The following is a 16,978-nucleotide window of genomic DNA, read 5'->3' on the forward strand; positions in this document are numbered from 1 at the left end:
AAGGTGGTTTTACCAAGTTTCCCTGCTATCTTTGCCTTTGGGACAGCAGGGACACCAAGGCTCACTACCACAGGTGGGACTGGCCACAGCAGACCGAGTTCTCTGTGGGGAGGAACAACATCAAGTGGGAGCCACTGGTGGACCCCCGGAAGGTGCTGATGCCACCACTGCACATCAAATTGGGCCTTATGAAACAATTTGTCAGAGCTCTAGATAAGGAGTGGGCAGCCTTCAAGTACCTTCAAGACTTCTTCCCTAAGCTGTCTGAGGCAAAGGTCAAAGCCGGTGTCTTCGTCGGACCACAGATAAAGAAGATCCTGGAGTGCAATGAATTCCCCAAGAAGCTCACTAGTAAGGAGAAAGCGGTTTGGAACAGCTTTGTCGCAGTGGTTCGAGGCTTCCTGGGCAATCACAAGGCCGAAAACTATGTGGAGCTGGTTGAGACTCTGGTGAAGAACTACGGCACAATGGGCTGTAGGATGTCCCTCAAAGTCCATAACCTTGAAGCTCATCTTGATAAATTCAAGGAGAACATGGGAGCGTACTCGGAGGAGCAAGGCAAGCGCTTCCACCAGGATAGACTGGATTTTGAACGCCGCTACCAAGGACAGTATAACGAGAACATGATGGGAGACTACATTTGGGGGCTGATTCGTGAAAGTGATTTACAGTATAATCGTAAATCTCGAAAAACTACTCACTTCTAAATCTTTTGTAGTCATTTTTGTATTACTTTAGTATAAATGCATGTTAATTTGGATTCATATGTTGTTTTTTTTTTCTGACTTTATGTGAACGAAAAGACACACATTTGCCCGTTTTCTCATTGGAAATAGGTAAATTTCAAAATATCACTGTCCTGGTCACAAAAGCAAAGTTTGTGGGGAATAATAGCCATTTTCTATACTTTTGAGGCATAAGCAATTAGGAAATAACACTTACTACCCAGGAACAAAAATTGTGTTACATAGTGTTAGTGTAAAAAGTTGTTAGAATGTTAACAATGAAAAGAAAAATTATAGGTAAGTTATTTAAACAGTTGTAGCAACACTTGGGGACGGGTAACGCTATATTTTCACTTACTCTTATTCTAGAAAACCTGGCTTTACATTTGATTCCGTGGGGGGGGGGGGGGGGGGGGGGGGGGCATAACTTTGAGCTGATATGAAGAGGATCGTTTTGTTAGCCGGTTCTAAAAGACACTTTTAAAACAACAACAAAATTATATCGGTTATATGGGGAAAAACAGCTTGAGCTGAGATTTGAAGGTGTCCTCCATAGACATATATTGTTTTGAATTGAAGTATCTGTTAGAACAGGCTGATTTTCCATGAAGACATGCTAAAAATCTCAGCTCATAGAACCAATGCTAAACCTGGTTGCCTGTAGCCAAGCATGAAGAACAGGGGTTCCCATAGTGGCTCACCTGATAGAACAGGGGGTCTGAGTGGCTCACCTGATAGAACAGGGGGTCCGAGTGGCTCAACTGATAGAACAGGGGTCCCAGAGTGGCTCACCTGATAAAAGCAGAACTGTGTGCTGTGTGGGGTGAGTCATGAAGGCAGGGAGGGCAGGTTTGGTCCTGGCTGTGTGAAGTCGACAGTGTTCTCTGGCGATTGTTAAGGGGCAAAACCAGAAGGGACTATTTCTCATCATCACACTGCAGTGGACCCTACCGGCCAGGCACTGAGTGAGCTCAGACGGAGGAGACCTGCAGGGCTGGCCTTTGTCCTCCAGAAACCGGTAGCTCGCTGACACCTGCTCTTCAGTTCCTGGGTGTAGAAGAGAGCTGGAATAACTGTGTTAATTCACATAGCAGACACATTCATGTGGTGTGAACAAAAGTGTTTCCTTCATTTCCAACATTCTGTTTTTGAACTTGACCCATATTGATGCTGGCTCCCACATTACAGTGACGACCCATTTACACTTGATTTTTTAATATAGTTGTTCAGCATACTTTAGCGAGCCAAGGGAATAACACATGTAAAAAGCAAAAGTAAACTGGTTCAGGCAAAAAGTTCTAATTGAAAAACTGTACTCTTAGAGTGTTATACTGCTAAAGGGTCATCTTGTAACTTACCCAACACACCTAGAAAATAGGTGCATTGCTGGGCTGTAATAATGACCCCTGCCAGTTACTATTTTTGTCTTTAGCTGCAAGATTTTAAAACATAGAAAAGGGGTTCAAATTCATTAATAGTATAAGTGCTTATTAAACTGGGTGACACTTTCAAACAACTATACTAAGGTATAACATTATAATTCTAGCCCTGCTATTGCCACACTGTAGAAGCATAAGACAATCAGTTTACTACAATAGGTACTACATCTTTGGAGATAAAATCAATGATATGTGCTATAATAATAATTATAATTAAGTCTTACGCTACAGTGTTAATACATGGTAATGGCTTTGTGAACAGCATCTTGTGACCTGCTGTAATTAGATAGGATCAGCATGGCACAGAGCGTTTGTATCTAATTCTTACTCCACCAGTAGTTAGCATGTAAGAGCAAGGGACAGTTACCCAGTTATTACCACATTATTACATGGTTGTATATGCCTGTAAGCTGTATAAGCCAAATACCTCTATTTTTGTGTTTGGCACGATGTTGTACTCCTTGACTTATATTGACAGATGTTGTCATAACTTTAATCTCTCGTTCATAAGATACATAAACGTCCTGTTTTGATGCATCAGTTAGACCTCCTGTCTTGTTGATTTAAATCCGAGGCAGAGATGAGGTCTAGAGTTTTACAAAGCTCTGTCCCAAAGAGAGTTTTATTGTTTCATTTAATCTGAAAGGTTTATATTGTTAAAATGACACAAATGAAATGGAAACCCATAGTCTTCATGCGTAACAAGAGGTTCAAAAATCTCAACAGTGAGATAGGTACTAAAAAGTCATAGTATAAATACACAGCATTTATGGTACTGCCACTTTTCCTAGGATCCCCAGAATGGTGCAAATGATTGCGCATCTAGGATCCCAGTGGCTACCTCAAGAGGTAAGTTATTATCAGAAAGCTTGTCGCTGGTGATACCCAACATTTCAGTGTAGAGACTGTGAGAGTTGAAATGATCTGTCATGGCCTGGGTAATGGAGCTGCTGCTTTGCTCAGTGACCCTGTTGATCCTGGTACTATGCTATTGTAGAGCTGTACTTTTAACATCTCATATACGTGTAACAACATAACACTTGCAAGAAACTACCCCAAACATTAAAAAAAAAAAAAAAATGTCGCTAGTTTTATACTTTTCTATTTACAAAAGAAACACTTAGGGGAGGTGCTTGTGTGGGACATTTTGAGCAATGTCTTAATTCGGCTCTGCAGACACGGCCCCACTCAGGGAGGGCACAGGTAGGGGCTTGTCTGTCTTCTCGCATTTTCTAGAGGGAAACATATTTTTAAACTGTGATCTAAACACTCATCCGCAACTATGGGGTTTTAGTTTGCACACTGTGGAGTGGTTGTCATGTAATGTAGCATTTTATCCAGCAGGTGGTGATATGGAACTCTGAAAGGAGGGACAAATCATAAAACCCAGAGTGTCCAGTAGGTGGTTGAGTACATAGCTGTAGTACTTTGAACCTTAGTTTTTTTAATCAAGAATGGTCCCTTCTGTGCCTTACCTGCTTTTGTGTTTGATATCGCCACTTTAAACGGCTGTTGCGTTTTTCTAACTTGTTTTTTTATCATTGTTTTTGTTATAGATTTATTTATATATTTATAATATAAACATTAATTTCTACATTTAAATATATTTGTTCTAAATATATTTATTCCTCCATGCATTTTTTAAATTGTTTATTTATTTATTTCTAATAAATTACTCCTTTATTTATTTTTAATTAAACAAGGAACTAGAACTCAGAGATCAGAGGTTTAGACAAGGAAGCTACATGCCACTGTACAATTTCATTCTATGGTATCTACCAAACAGGAAATAGAGCATTTCTAGAACCTTCAGGTTATCAGCGAAAGCTGGTCAGGCATGGATGGAAGCTTAAAAAATAAACACATTTCAACAAAAGAGCAGTGGCGCAGCTGTCTAAGGCTGTGTGCTCTTCAAGGACTTCATGTTGCAAGTTCAAACAACGGTATTTATTTATTTATTTTATTTTTTTATTTATTTTTTGGTTCGATAGGTGAAGATGGCTGATAGCACACGTTTCGGAGGACACGTGTGTCCATCTTCGTCTCTCCCGAAGTGGAAGCTGTAAGCCGGGTTGAAATAAAAAATAAATAAATAAATAAAATAAAGATAAATAAAATTGAGCTTTCCAAATTTCCAAATTGGGGAGAAAACTAGAAAAAATAATTGCTGATTCCAAAATAAAAAATAAATAAATAAATCTTATAAGGAGTAGATGCACTTAACCCTAACCTTCTTTAAAGTGTTACTGACCAGGCTGTAGGGTTTAAAACACTACACGTTATTTTTCCCTAGCTTCCTGCTGTGTTCTGTGTATTCTTGCAATACCTTTTTTAACATAATTGCAATTGTTTTGATATTTTTATCTACATATCCCTGGTCATGAATCAGTTTTGAGTAGTTATATAAACCTTTTCATGCCCCTCTGAACCTGTGCTGGAGCTCAGCGGGTAGGAACTTTGAGAGAGGAGTCGGGAACCAATGAAATGTCTCAGTGAACAGGTTGGATTGAAGCCACCAATGTTGTGAATTCAGAAGACATTTTGGCAGGAAAACCCGCTGTGAAATGGACATAACTGGTCAAAATGGATTTATGACCAAGGATATGATAAAACAAATATTACTACAGTGACAATTATGTTGAAAAAGATATTGCAGGAATACTTACAAACTAGAGTTGCCAGCAACTTTACGGCTTCCAGGAGCAGTACCAGTACCAGCATCAAACACTTTAGCAAATAGTGCAGAATGGCATTTTTACATAGTAACCATGAACCTATGTGCACTCTATTGTGAGTTTTAAGCCTGTTTTACATTTGACCTTTAGGAGAGGTCAAAGGTCATGGGCAATTACATTTTTTTGGTAGAGCATACATGGGTTCTATGTGTGTTCCTTAGTAACCATGGCCCTATCTGCACTGTATAAGGAGGTATTAGCCAGTTTTGTATGTTGAAGATGTCATCTAGTGTGGTCGCCATGTTTATTATTGTAGCAACTTCCTTTTAACACTCTTTAAAGACAACCACACTAGGATCATATGTGCCACTGGGTTTGTTTTAATCGGACTTGCAGTTTGGGAGAAGAAGATCTTATGACGTCTGTACCCTGCGATTATGACATCATGCAGCATGGCCGCCATACCACACAACCTATCAGCTTCTTACAAGCACCAGTTAATCTTGGACTATCCCTCAACAACTATACCAACTTCCAGTACTCTGCAATAAGTTGTTTTCAGAAGTCGAATTTTTTTCAATATGGAATATGGAGGCCAAACCATGGAGGCCAAACCATGTGACTTACGACATAAGTTCTTTAGCATTTTCCATCCAGCTAAAGATCATATTGTGGTCACAGAGAGGGTTATACAATATTGGTCATGACAGTATCCAGTCTATTCTTTTGTCTACTGCATTTCTTCTAAGTAATAATTTACATATCATGTTGTTTTGTTTTTGTTTTTGTCTTTTTGAGCTGGGGCCAAATTTAGCATCTCAGTCCCTTAAGCAACAAAACTGGAACGCATCAAATCACTTAACAGAGCTGCAGATGCCGTGTTGCCATTAACCCTGTCCCATTATTAGCTTCTTATGAGTTTGTTAAGATTTTTTATTAAAGTTTTGTGAGGTTAATTCAGGGATTAGTGTAACTTTTCATTTGTGTGTTTTAGCATGATTATAGCTGTTGTGTCATTTGGGACAGCAGTGATTAGGTCCTGTAATGTGATGGATGTTAAAACAGACACTTCATATAGTGTCTGTTCAAATACAGCAGTGGAGACAGATATTCCACCTGCAGAATATGTGTCAAGTCTCCTGATGGGCTGGGATGTGCTAACTGGAGTCTGCTTTGTAGGTTAATTTAAAATGTTTATCCAGAGAATCCCAGTGTGATGAAGATTTTAATTTGGATTAGGGCATCCGTGATGGCACCGTTCAGCCACATCCCCTGGAGAAACCAGCACAGAGAGGTCTGGTGAATGTTATTTGAAGTTTGATCAAATAAAGGACGCAGTGTGAAGACACCACATACACACATTGATAATTAGGAACAGATGATTTAAAGGAGTTGTCAAAGTGCTTATTCAGGCTGAAACACATACCTGCAGCAGCATCAGGTACAGTGAGCTGCATAGCATCTGCATTTTCTTCATTTTCTCATTATGTGTTTGATAATTGATAAAAGAAGTGTGAGTGGCCTCTTTTCAAAGGTGAGTGGGACTGAATGAAGTCCATTTAGAATGCTGCCAGAGCTCTACTTTATCATGACTATGCTGCTGCCATAATTTAGGGTTAAAAACAAGTCCTTATCTCACTTAATCAAAACAGAATTATATATCCCTTAGTTTTTCTGTTCATCTTCATTTTTGAGTTTTCAACTCAATCTCTATGAATATAAAAGGTTTAATAAAAGAAGTGGCAACAGCTTATTTTTTTGTTCACACTTTTTTCTAAACAGTGTTAAGTTCGTCCCTAAGAGGCAGCTACTCACATCTGCGACTGTCAGCTGAGTCTGGAGCTGCCAGGGAGAGCTGATCGGTATGTGCAATTCTGCAGCTCGAACTGCCCCCATGTCAGTCTGCAGTATGGTGTTCTTTTCATGAAAGCATTCCACCTTAAAAACACACTCCAATACTGTCCAACAGCTAGGGTTACATGAAATGTGTCTGTTGAGACTGCTTCCTCCCCAATGCAATTTGCAATACCAAGAGTGTGTTGCGATGTGACACTTTATAATTAGCCCTATCTGCTCTTAGAAATTTGCACCAAAAAAAAAAAAAAACATGTGAGAAATTGTAACAAATACACTGAATGTTTGATGTTTGATTTTTTACATTTTTAATTAATTTTTACTTTTTTTTTGGGGGGGGGGGGGGGGGCAGGGGCTGGAGGTTGTATTGAGTTCATCGTGCTTTTTCATCAGTATCTTGTTTTTTTTAACTGGTGGGGGCAAACCCTGTCTTCCTTTGTTGATCTAGTCAGTAGCAGTACTGTTTTTAGTAAATTAGGTCCAATGCAGGCTGGAGAATTCTAGCCAGGTTTTAATCAATGAGTTTTCACACCATTCGCATGTAATTGTAATGTTCCCATGGAGGCCAGATCTGGAGTTCAATGACTCAAAGCCACCCAGCCCCTGAAATCTGTGGTCTGATCTGCAGGTACGTTTGATGAGAAGATATGATATGATATAAGATATGAGAAGGAGTCCTGGAGCAGGGAGCTCCTGGAGGAGCTGAGGACTGCTCGTGGGGCCCCCGCTGTGCAGGAGCCGGTGAGCAGCAGATCAGGGCCATGAGCCGCCAGCAATCCATGGACAGACAGTGAGAATCAGGTACTGTACACACAGCAGATCAGTCCTTTACACAGCATCAGGGGGAACTTTCAGCAAAGTTTATCCAACCACAGAACATTTACTAAAGCATACACGTTCTAATGATTTTTTTGGCGCTTGGAATCTACCTCCTCTACAAATGACTTGGCTGTTGAAGAGGCGCTAGAGTGTTCTCAGTCCAGTCCCAGGCAACCACCCCAGTGCACTAGAGCGGCTATTTTGAAAAAAGGTTTTGAAACAGACTTTAAAGTTATAAGTGTAAAAGGTTGTTAGGATGTTCACAATGAAAAGAGAAATTACAGGCACATTATTTAAACAGTTGTATCAACAGGTGGGGACGTGTAACACTACATTTTTAGGAACCCTGCTAATTACACTTTAAGAACCTGCATGCAATATATCGCAATTTTTTAATTACATTTTTAGAAGATTAAAAAATGTTTGTGTGAACTAAATGGGGGATACGAGAATTTGCCCTGCTAAGACTGGGAAGTCATATGTGCACTATTAAGTATAGTGTAGAGAGGAAACTTTTAAACTTTTAAACTTTTATGCATGCAGTGACTGTAAGGGATATAGCCTATTTTGCTACCTCCTAAAGGCCCGAAACCTGAATATTGATATACTAAAGCTGCTCCACAAGCCTGTGACACAGTCATGGCCTGCCCCCGAGTGCTCACAGATCTCAGCACCATTGTTCCTTTCAGACTGACCTGATCGGAGAACCCAGTTCAGATAATTACTTGTTTCTTCTGTCTGTACATATATATATATATATATATTCACATTGTTTTACACAAATTATATGTGATACTAAACGCTGTAATAGTTTTTATTAATTACACATATTGTGTGCACTACAGCCTGCTGTTTGTGAAGCCAGTAACATGAGTTGCTCCTTTACAGGGATCCAGCAACGTAAGTCATCTGATTTTGTGCTCTCCCCCGAGGCTGCATAGATACGGCTAGAGTTATCTTATTTTAGCTATAGTTTTGGCTTTCAGCTAAAATACGAGACATTTTATTTATTTATGTAATTGTCTCATTACTGTGTTTTGTTGAAAAAGATTTTTTCTCGTGTGTTTTTCTGTTTATTTTTGTTGCAGGTGGCTGGTAGGTAATGTCAGACCAGGTAGTTAACACACAGGCTCGGTACTGTGGGTGAGTCGCACATGGGCTCTTATTTAGAAACAAAACGGCACAGTGGTCATGTGATAGAGAGAGAAAGAATCAGAGCTGTAAATCTCCCTCCCGACCAGAAAATGCGCTGCGTATGGTTGGTGGTACACTTCCCCATAGACCCAGTCAGCATGACAGTGGGTGTAAACAGGAAGTCGGCCATTTTGGAGGCAGTGCGTAGCTTTTGCTTACGTGAAATGAATCCCAGCTGTGGGCCAGGCAGTGATTGGATAAACAGGGGCGCTGGGCTGATTGAAGGGAGGAGCCGGGTAGTACAAAGGGGATGCAGCTATGTGAGTACGGCCCCTTATGTTGATGGTACTAATGTGCCAGAGTGCTGTGTGTTTTGGGTTTGTTTGTGTTGCAGAGGATTAGGCATCGGGAGCTACAGCCACGTAAGCAGCACTTAACCCCAGAGCACTATGTGTACTGCACAGCACAGAGACAGCACAACCCATCACCACTGGTTCAGGAGCACTTACCTTGTGCACAAAGCTGGAAGACTGGAAAGTGGCGTTACCAGAATTATTGTTTGGGACTGAAAACCCCTGTGTTTTTACTTCTGCTATACCATTGCTGGTGTAGGAGTGGATTGTTATTATTTGTAACATTATAAATAGGCCACAATAAACAGTCACAATAATTCAAATAAGTATGGTGCTTGTGTAAAGCCAGCGTGAGTATTTTTGTTATTTTTCTTACTGTTTCTACATCTTTTTTCTCCACAACTCAATGAACAGGCAATCCTGGGAGGTCCCTTGGGAGGCGACGGCAGGAGCTGACCCTTGGGAGGTAACAGGAGGGGGCAGTTGAAAATGAAATGCCCACACTCCCCGCAGACGGGGCACCAATTTGAGACTTCAGGGTTTCTAGGTAGTCATCCCAGCTGCCCTCCTGTCGTGCTGCCTCGAGGGATACAGAGTATTCCGGTTATGCCAGTGGCTCCCCCCTCTTTGGTGCTGGACGCTCGGGCTCCCCTCTCTTGGACGCTGGTGTGGACATGCCTACTGCCTGTGCAGCTGGAACCAGGTAGTTGGTTACCATGGCTGTGATGTCTAGGAGGGACACTGGGCAATGTCTTCACTCCCAGGATTCCCATTGCTCCCCGTCTCTTTATTAAATAATAGAAACAAAAACAAAACAGAAACAAAACAGCACAGTGGCCAAAATAAACAGTCGCAATAATTGAAATAAGTATCATGCTGGTGTAAAGCCACCATGAGTAAGAATTATTATTTTTCTCACTGTCTCTCTATCTCCTGTCTCCACAACTCTCTCCACACTTCAATCCCAATCAGCAACAGCTGCTGTTTTTTTTTTGTAGTGGGCGAGGGATTAACTGGTTATCAATTGCCCCATTTATTCCTCGACCACATACAGGATTTCTAATATGCGTGGTCGACAGCCAATTTGTCAATAAATTATTAGCTGCCAACCACACATTCTCATGGGATGTTGTTTGGGAGATATGAGAAGTAAACATGGTCCCTGCTAACTACCTTTAACTAAAATAAACAAGTACATTTCAGTAATAACAATAACAAAAGTATTAATTACAGAGACTACGGGCAGGCCTGTCTGCAACGCGGTGCTGCAGCACACATGCAGCAAGAACAGCTGTTGGACTCAACAGCACTGTGCAGAACCAAGATACTACCTTCGGCTGTGGGTGCTTGCAATCTCTTCCATAGTATCTTGATGCTGTTTTAGACAGAAAACTGTCCTCACAGTCTTCCTCATCCACCTCTGTTTTTCAAATGACATGGACATGGAAATCTCTCAGGTGTGTGGAAGGCCGATAGCATACCAGTCTCTGCATTGCCATGAGCTGGCTGACGTCCAGAGTCATCCACAAGCCCAACCCCACAGCAGAGCTCAACGATCCTTATGACTTCTCTTTCTAAGAACATTATTGCATTGTATTAGAGTGCACTGGTAATTAATAATTAGGGAATTTGATGAAACTTAGAAGGGTTTAGTGTCAGTTTTGACCATTTAGTACTCTACCTACTGTTACAGCATTAGTAAATCACTGTATTGTCCTGTATTTTGATCATCTAAAGAATGTGTATTGATGCAAGAGCGATTTAAGCCATTAATAACACACACACACACATATATGAAATTTAAACAAAACTACCTGTAATATCATGGCAACTTTACTACTTTTTTAATTATTCATTTTTTAGCCAGGTTTCACTCAAATATTTAAATAATTTTTTCTCTTACTGCATCTTAAACATCTTGATCAAAAATGTCATTTTATTTTTATACTGACTGCCAGGTATTACCATTACTGTCGATACATGCATGGGTCCAGCTTGTTTTTGCCTTATTTGTATAGAAATAGAAATTGTTTGATAATAATAATGCATTATAAAATGGCAACATCTGGTATCTATTGTCATGTGTGACCCTAAAACCATTTCTCCCTTGTACAAGATGCGAGCACCTTTTTGAATGAAAGGTGTGTGCGGAAGAGATGCATGGCTCTTTGATAGAACCATCTTAATTTATTTGAAGTTTTCCCCACTGATGAGAATGTAAAGATGGGAGCCCGGCTAACAAGGTTTAAGTTTTTTGCAGGTATCAGGCTTTTAAAGACTATGACCCACACCTGTGAGGTGCAGAAATGGATAAAGGATCCTGTATTGGCTTTGACAGACTCACTGAGAGCAGAACCTGACCCAAGACTGTCACTCCTGTTGAAAGCAGGCTGATCTTTGGGATACAAACTGAACATGTGTGAAACTGCAACAGTGTTACAATATTCTAATAACTGTACTATGTTTTAAAGAATATAAAGCCAGCAGAAATACCATTGCAGCAAATTATGAGCAGGATAACAGGATTCGAAATAGAGCAAGCAAGAAAAAAGCTTGGCTGTGTACCTTTATTATTGCAGTGTTAATTAGTTCTTGGCAACTGGCCAGACTAAAGATATGGGCCTCCCTTATTTGAGAGCTACTCAGAATTGGAAGAGGAAGGGAATTTGAATCTTGCTGGAACCAGCTGATCTGCTTGACATGAACTGGATGTTGTAAACACATTGTTAAAACACACTGTTCAGGATAATGTTATGATATAATCTATATTAAGCTTATAAGTAATACTGGAGAGTAGTGCCCATCGAGTCCATATCTATTATTTGTCTAGGCCTGTTGAAGCAGGGGATTTTTATAAATGAAAAAGAAACAAGCTTATTAAAATAACACTGAAAACTATGCTTTTACTGGGAACAACATAAGAACATAAGAAAGTTTACAAACGAGAAGAGACCATTCGGAAATATTTTAGACCAAGACTGAAATGATTAAACAGAGCTGGTGTTATATATTAAAAACATCTCTCTCTCTCTCTCTCTCTCTCTCTGCCGGGACTTTTGAAATATAATATTCACTTAGAGCTGCCAAAACAGGCCAAATGTTTAGATTTAATTAGGTTTTCTGATGCACAAAGTGCAGGAAAAGTTATATAAAAAATCGAGGCAAACCCCAGTAAAGTGTCATTCAACTCGGTAACACAAGCTGTTTGGTCCAGTCTCTGAAAAAGCTGGTTGCTGTTTGGTTGTATTCAGAAGCCACTGCCTTCGAAGACCGCTCTTGTCTATACATATATTTTACACAAAACGTACATATTTTGGGAGGTAAGCATAATCTTGAATTTATATCTCACTTATATTGAAGCATGGTTATAAGGATAGGACTTATATTGTAGCTGTCCGACATGGTCTGTAACCTTTTTAAGCATTTAATAACTGAAGGTATACTCCGTTAGCCTTCACTGATCAAGAAACAAAAGTAGTGCTCGTATTGACACCATGTTAGGGCAACAAAAACTAAATAAAATCGAGGAGGAAAGCTGATATGTTAGGTTGGGGACACTTCATTGTCAAAACTAAACTGCAATGAAAAGATGTAAACTGTGGCAGATAGAAATACAATAAAATGCAGTGTAAAGAGGGTAGAAAGATTTATGTAACTAAAACCACCACCATTATGGTCAATGACCATGCTCAAACCTGCCTGTTTTGAATCTGCAGTATATGCAGCCCCATGAGATAAATGTGTCAGTTTTCCCAGGCTTATTTAGTTGAAATTATATTGCATACAGTTTACTTATAAAATATGTATATAGCTCCAGTTTATGGTTAATAGTCACAGAAGTTTGGTTCAATATTAATAAAAATACTGACACTAGATCATATCATTTGATAGAATAAAAAATGCATTCAACTGTGAAATATGACCCCTTAATGAAGAAAAACAGTAGACAGTTTGCTTTTTGTAATATTTAATACCTCTTTTTGGTACTGAATAATTACACAGCTGCTATGGAAGATGAACTGTATCTCACTATTGCTTAAAGCTGAAAAGACAGGTGGTGCCAGTTATAGACATGTCAAACAACTGGAACTCTGCATCAAGACAAAATATGTCCAAATTAGGGCTTCCATTAACACTGGAGAAAGGGGTTTGTCTTATTGTTGTTTAAAGTGGAGACAAGACCAGGAAAAGCCTGGGAAACAAACCAGTATGAAGGCCACACCTTCAAGTCCATATTGTGTTGTATGTGAATGTTGAGAATTAATATACTGCAATGTGATTTAGTGCTTCTAATTTCTTAAATCCTTTTGTTTCACTTGCAAACTAGGAAAGAGGGGTGAAGGTTAATGGAAACCCTTTGGTTTAATCTTAAAAAAATCATGACTGACTCTTCCAGCATCACACTTTTCCTTGATACAGAGTACAAGGGCTTTGACAAACCTCTCAATTCTTAATTAACAAACACTTTGCCAGTACACGATGGATCTAACGTTTTTACACTTACAGTTTTCAAAGTGGTCCAGGCAGTTCTGTTACAGCTTCTAACAAAATAATAACAGAAGCTGTCAGATTATAACCAGTTGAGTACTAATCAGTACACATTGAAGCTACACACAAAGCTGTCTCCTGGTCTAAAATTAACACAGCACTGTACTTGCAAATTCATTATATATATATATATATATATATATATATATATATATATATATATATAATACACACACACACTTGGTTTGCATAAAAATCTGAGAAACTGACAAAATAATCATCATCATACCAGTTCTGATTAGACAGCTGATCGGCCTTACAAATGCAATTAACAATAACATATGTGAATACATCTTTAACCAAATATGATGGCCCATTCTTACTTGCCACACAAGACACTGTATTCTGCTCATGACAGCCATATTGAACATACAACGTATCTGCCTTACTCGTAGTCTAAAACAGTTATGTCAGTCCACCTACTGTTCAGTGCAAATGTTCAACATGCAGCCTTCCTTCTCAATCTGGTTTCTAATTTTGAGTTTGAAACAAACATTTATTTTCTCTATGCTAGACCGTGTTTACCAGTAGAATTCCCTTTTTTGCAGTTTCAAAATGTATTAAATGAAAAAATAGAAAATTGTACAGCCAGTGCACACACAAGAGTACATAGCCTCCTAACAGATTTGAAACTAGTGTTACAAATCCTACCTGCAGGAACAAGCAAGGCCTATGTTCCTCTGAACTGAAATGAGGTAACTGCACCGGTTTCATATTTTTGTTTTACTCTTAAATTACATTTATTGTCATATTGCCTGTCCCTTGAGCTCTAACTGAAACAAAGGAGCAAGTCCAGTCCAATATTTGTTCCAAGTGATAGATAAGTTAATAAGGCTAATTGGGCAGAACAATGACTTGCTGGTCATTGCTTTAATTTCCCTCAGAAAGATGGAAAATATAATGGTACAAGGTCATACTTAACTATTTGTACAATTTATAAATATTTCTGGGATAAATTCTTGCATTATTGACATTTTCCTGCTTTTACATTTTACATTGGACCGCAAAGGGTTAAAGGCCAATTTACTAATAAAAATAACATAACCAATTAATATATTCTTGTATATAAGTGGCAGCTAAAACGATGGGTTTGTAATGTCTACAAGCATAAATCTATTTATTGTCATGGGAATACCGCTTTTTTCCACTGTACGCTTTTTACTATATCTGAATAACAACAAGAAAACCCTCTTAGTTGGTGTTCTTTTCCCTCCCGTTCAGAGTATTTACATATTAAATTGATTTATAGCTAATGTTTATGATGATTCCTCTAATAAATTGGTGTTCCAGTGCAATGCATCAATACAGTTCCTGGTGTCAGAAGCACTTTTTTTTTTTTTTTTTTTTTTAAATAAGTAGAAGTCAAACCCATTGGACACAACGAGGAACAATGTCTAAAGGAAGGCTAGGCCATCTCTGCTGAATTATAATTCAATTAATTGCAATGTTAATGTACTACTGTAGTCGCTAACAAAAAACTTGCAGTAGGACAGCTTATTAAAACCAACTAATGGTTAGTTCTCTCTTAAGTAGCAAGGCCCATTAACCCAAATAAATAAATAAATAAATAAACTGATGGAAAGATTTGAATGCAATCTGTATTGTGTAATTCAGCTGTTGCAACTGGAGTATCTTACAAGAGAAAACACAATGGAAAATGGAAAACATCTGAAACTTACACAGAAACAAACAAATGAACAAAAAGAATCAGAAATGAGATCAAACCTAAAGTTACTCGAACGTTACGTGAATGTGACACCTGTTGGGAGTGCTGGTGTTGCTCAAAGTCATGCAGTCCCATCAGAATCCAACAGTTACTATTCTAGAAGTACATGAGTCCACTTAGCCAAGTAGGGTCCCCAGACTGGGGTAATACTGGATTAAAAAACTGAAAATGTACATTGGCATTAGCTGAAACTTTTGTTTACTATGAACTAAAAGAAAAAAAGTTTCTGCTTTTCACTGGAGCAACTTCTTGAAATACACAAAACAAACAAACAAAAAATCTAATTAAAAGTCAAAGGACTGCATTGGTACATCGGAAAGGGATTCCCGGGACCTCGCTGAAATGAACACGATGCCGGTGGAAACGACCTAATGACAAAGTTTGCACACACTTTGCTCTTTTCCTGTTGGTGCTTTATTTGTGTTTTTAGTATGAAAGTCATTCCAAGCAACAAAATGTCTATTGAAATAAAAATGTAATGTCTATTGAAAACTATAAATGGGCAGCACAGTAGTGCATTATAATCCAATAAGGTTCTCTACAATCTCAAATCATTCTGAGAAGCTGATACATAAAGCACACTGAAAATGATACCATATCTCAAAGCACCTCATACTGTATGACGGCAAATTAATAATTTATTCAAATTGAAAGAAAAAAGCAAAAAAAATACAAATTAAACAAAATCAGAAACTATAAAAAAGACAATTGATACAACCCACATACATGTCTTGTAAACCTGGTCTAACACTAGCATGAAACCTATAGTGCGATATTGCGATGATGGAATATCCTGAAGGGGTTTGACGTTCAGTCTCAGTCCACTTCCATCTCTCCCGTGGGGTGTTTCGTCTGCTGGGCGTTCTCGCTGGCTGCCTCTGCCCCGCTCTGTCCGTTCACAGGGCCGTTGTGAGCCCCATCTGCCATGTCCTTCTCCTCAGCTGGAGGCTCCACCTTGGGCTTTGGCTTGTTGATGACAGGACTGCAGGTACTGTCCAGTTCCTAAACACCAGGAACATGAAAGCAATCATGCATTTAACCATAGCTAAGAAGTGAACAACTGCAAAACATTTACAGTGAGCAACAGCCATGTATATACACAGTTTGTTTTTCATGGACAGTGGTTATCAGTTAAAGCCAGGCAGCAAGGAGACCCCCAAGTGTTTACATCTAACCTTGGGTAAGAACCACTTCTTGGGCCACAGACCATTACGAGACAGTAACAAATAAATTTGTGCAAGTTTACTTTTTATAAAAAGGTCCACTTGTACTTCCAATGCATTAGAAATAACTTGTTTTAATTAGTATTCTGTTTAAAAATTATATTCTGTGGTTTTTATACTACAATTTGGAATATGCAGACATTTCAAAAGACAAAAGTTTCTTTATAGACGTTTAACCCAGTAAATCTGCACTGGAATTTAGCAGTTGTTTTGCCATGCTTTTATGATAGTTTACCATTATTTGTCATCTTTAATACGCTTTACTGTAGCACTCTGTTTTACAATGCATGCATATGCTTATCGTGTGTGATCTACCACACTGACAGTAATGTCAGGAAGAATTTTTTTTTTTTTACATTTTGTAACTTTAGTTAGCACTCCTTAAATTAGACAGAGTGACTTCTTTACTATTTTCTATTACAATTGGGAAACGGAAACGTTTCAAAAGGACAGCCCTATAGAAGTGAAGTTACTTCTGCTTT

At 38.8% G+C, this 16,978-nt stretch overlaps 1 protein-coding gene and 1 long non-coding RNA gene across 2 annotated transcripts in view; one reads left to right on the top strand and one right to left on the bottom strand.

Moving 5' to 3' along the window:
• The first annotated feature begins 6,350 nt into the window (after positions 1–6,350).
• On the top strand, positions 6,351–9,417 carry LOC121327679. Its single transcript, XR_005951597.1, has 3 exons — positions 6,351–6,701; positions 7,322–7,494; positions 9,041–9,417. It is a non-coding gene; the product is annotated as an uncharacterized LOC121327679 (long non-coding RNA).
• Positions 9,418–12,949: 3,532 nt separating this feature from the next.
• LOC121330778 (heat shock 70 kDa protein 4L-like) overlaps positions 12,950–16,978 on the bottom strand; it is a 40,413-nt gene continuing 36,384 nt past the window's right edge. The window contains exon 19 of the mRNA XM_041277540.1: positions 12,950–16,275. Coding sequence (XP_041133474.1) covers positions 16,090–16,275 — 186 coding nt within the window. The 3' untranslated portion in view covers positions 12,950–16,089. The remainder of the gene's footprint in view (positions 16,276–16,978) is intronic.

The sequence above is a fragment of the Polyodon spathula genome, chromosome 2 (genome assembly GCF_017654505.1).
Source record: "Polyodon spathula isolate WHYD16114869_AA chromosome 2, ASM1765450v1, whole genome shotgun sequence".
In the NCBI taxonomy this organism is placed as follows: Eukaryota; Metazoa; Chordata; class Actinopteri; order Acipenseriformes; family Polyodontidae; genus Polyodon; species Polyodon spathula.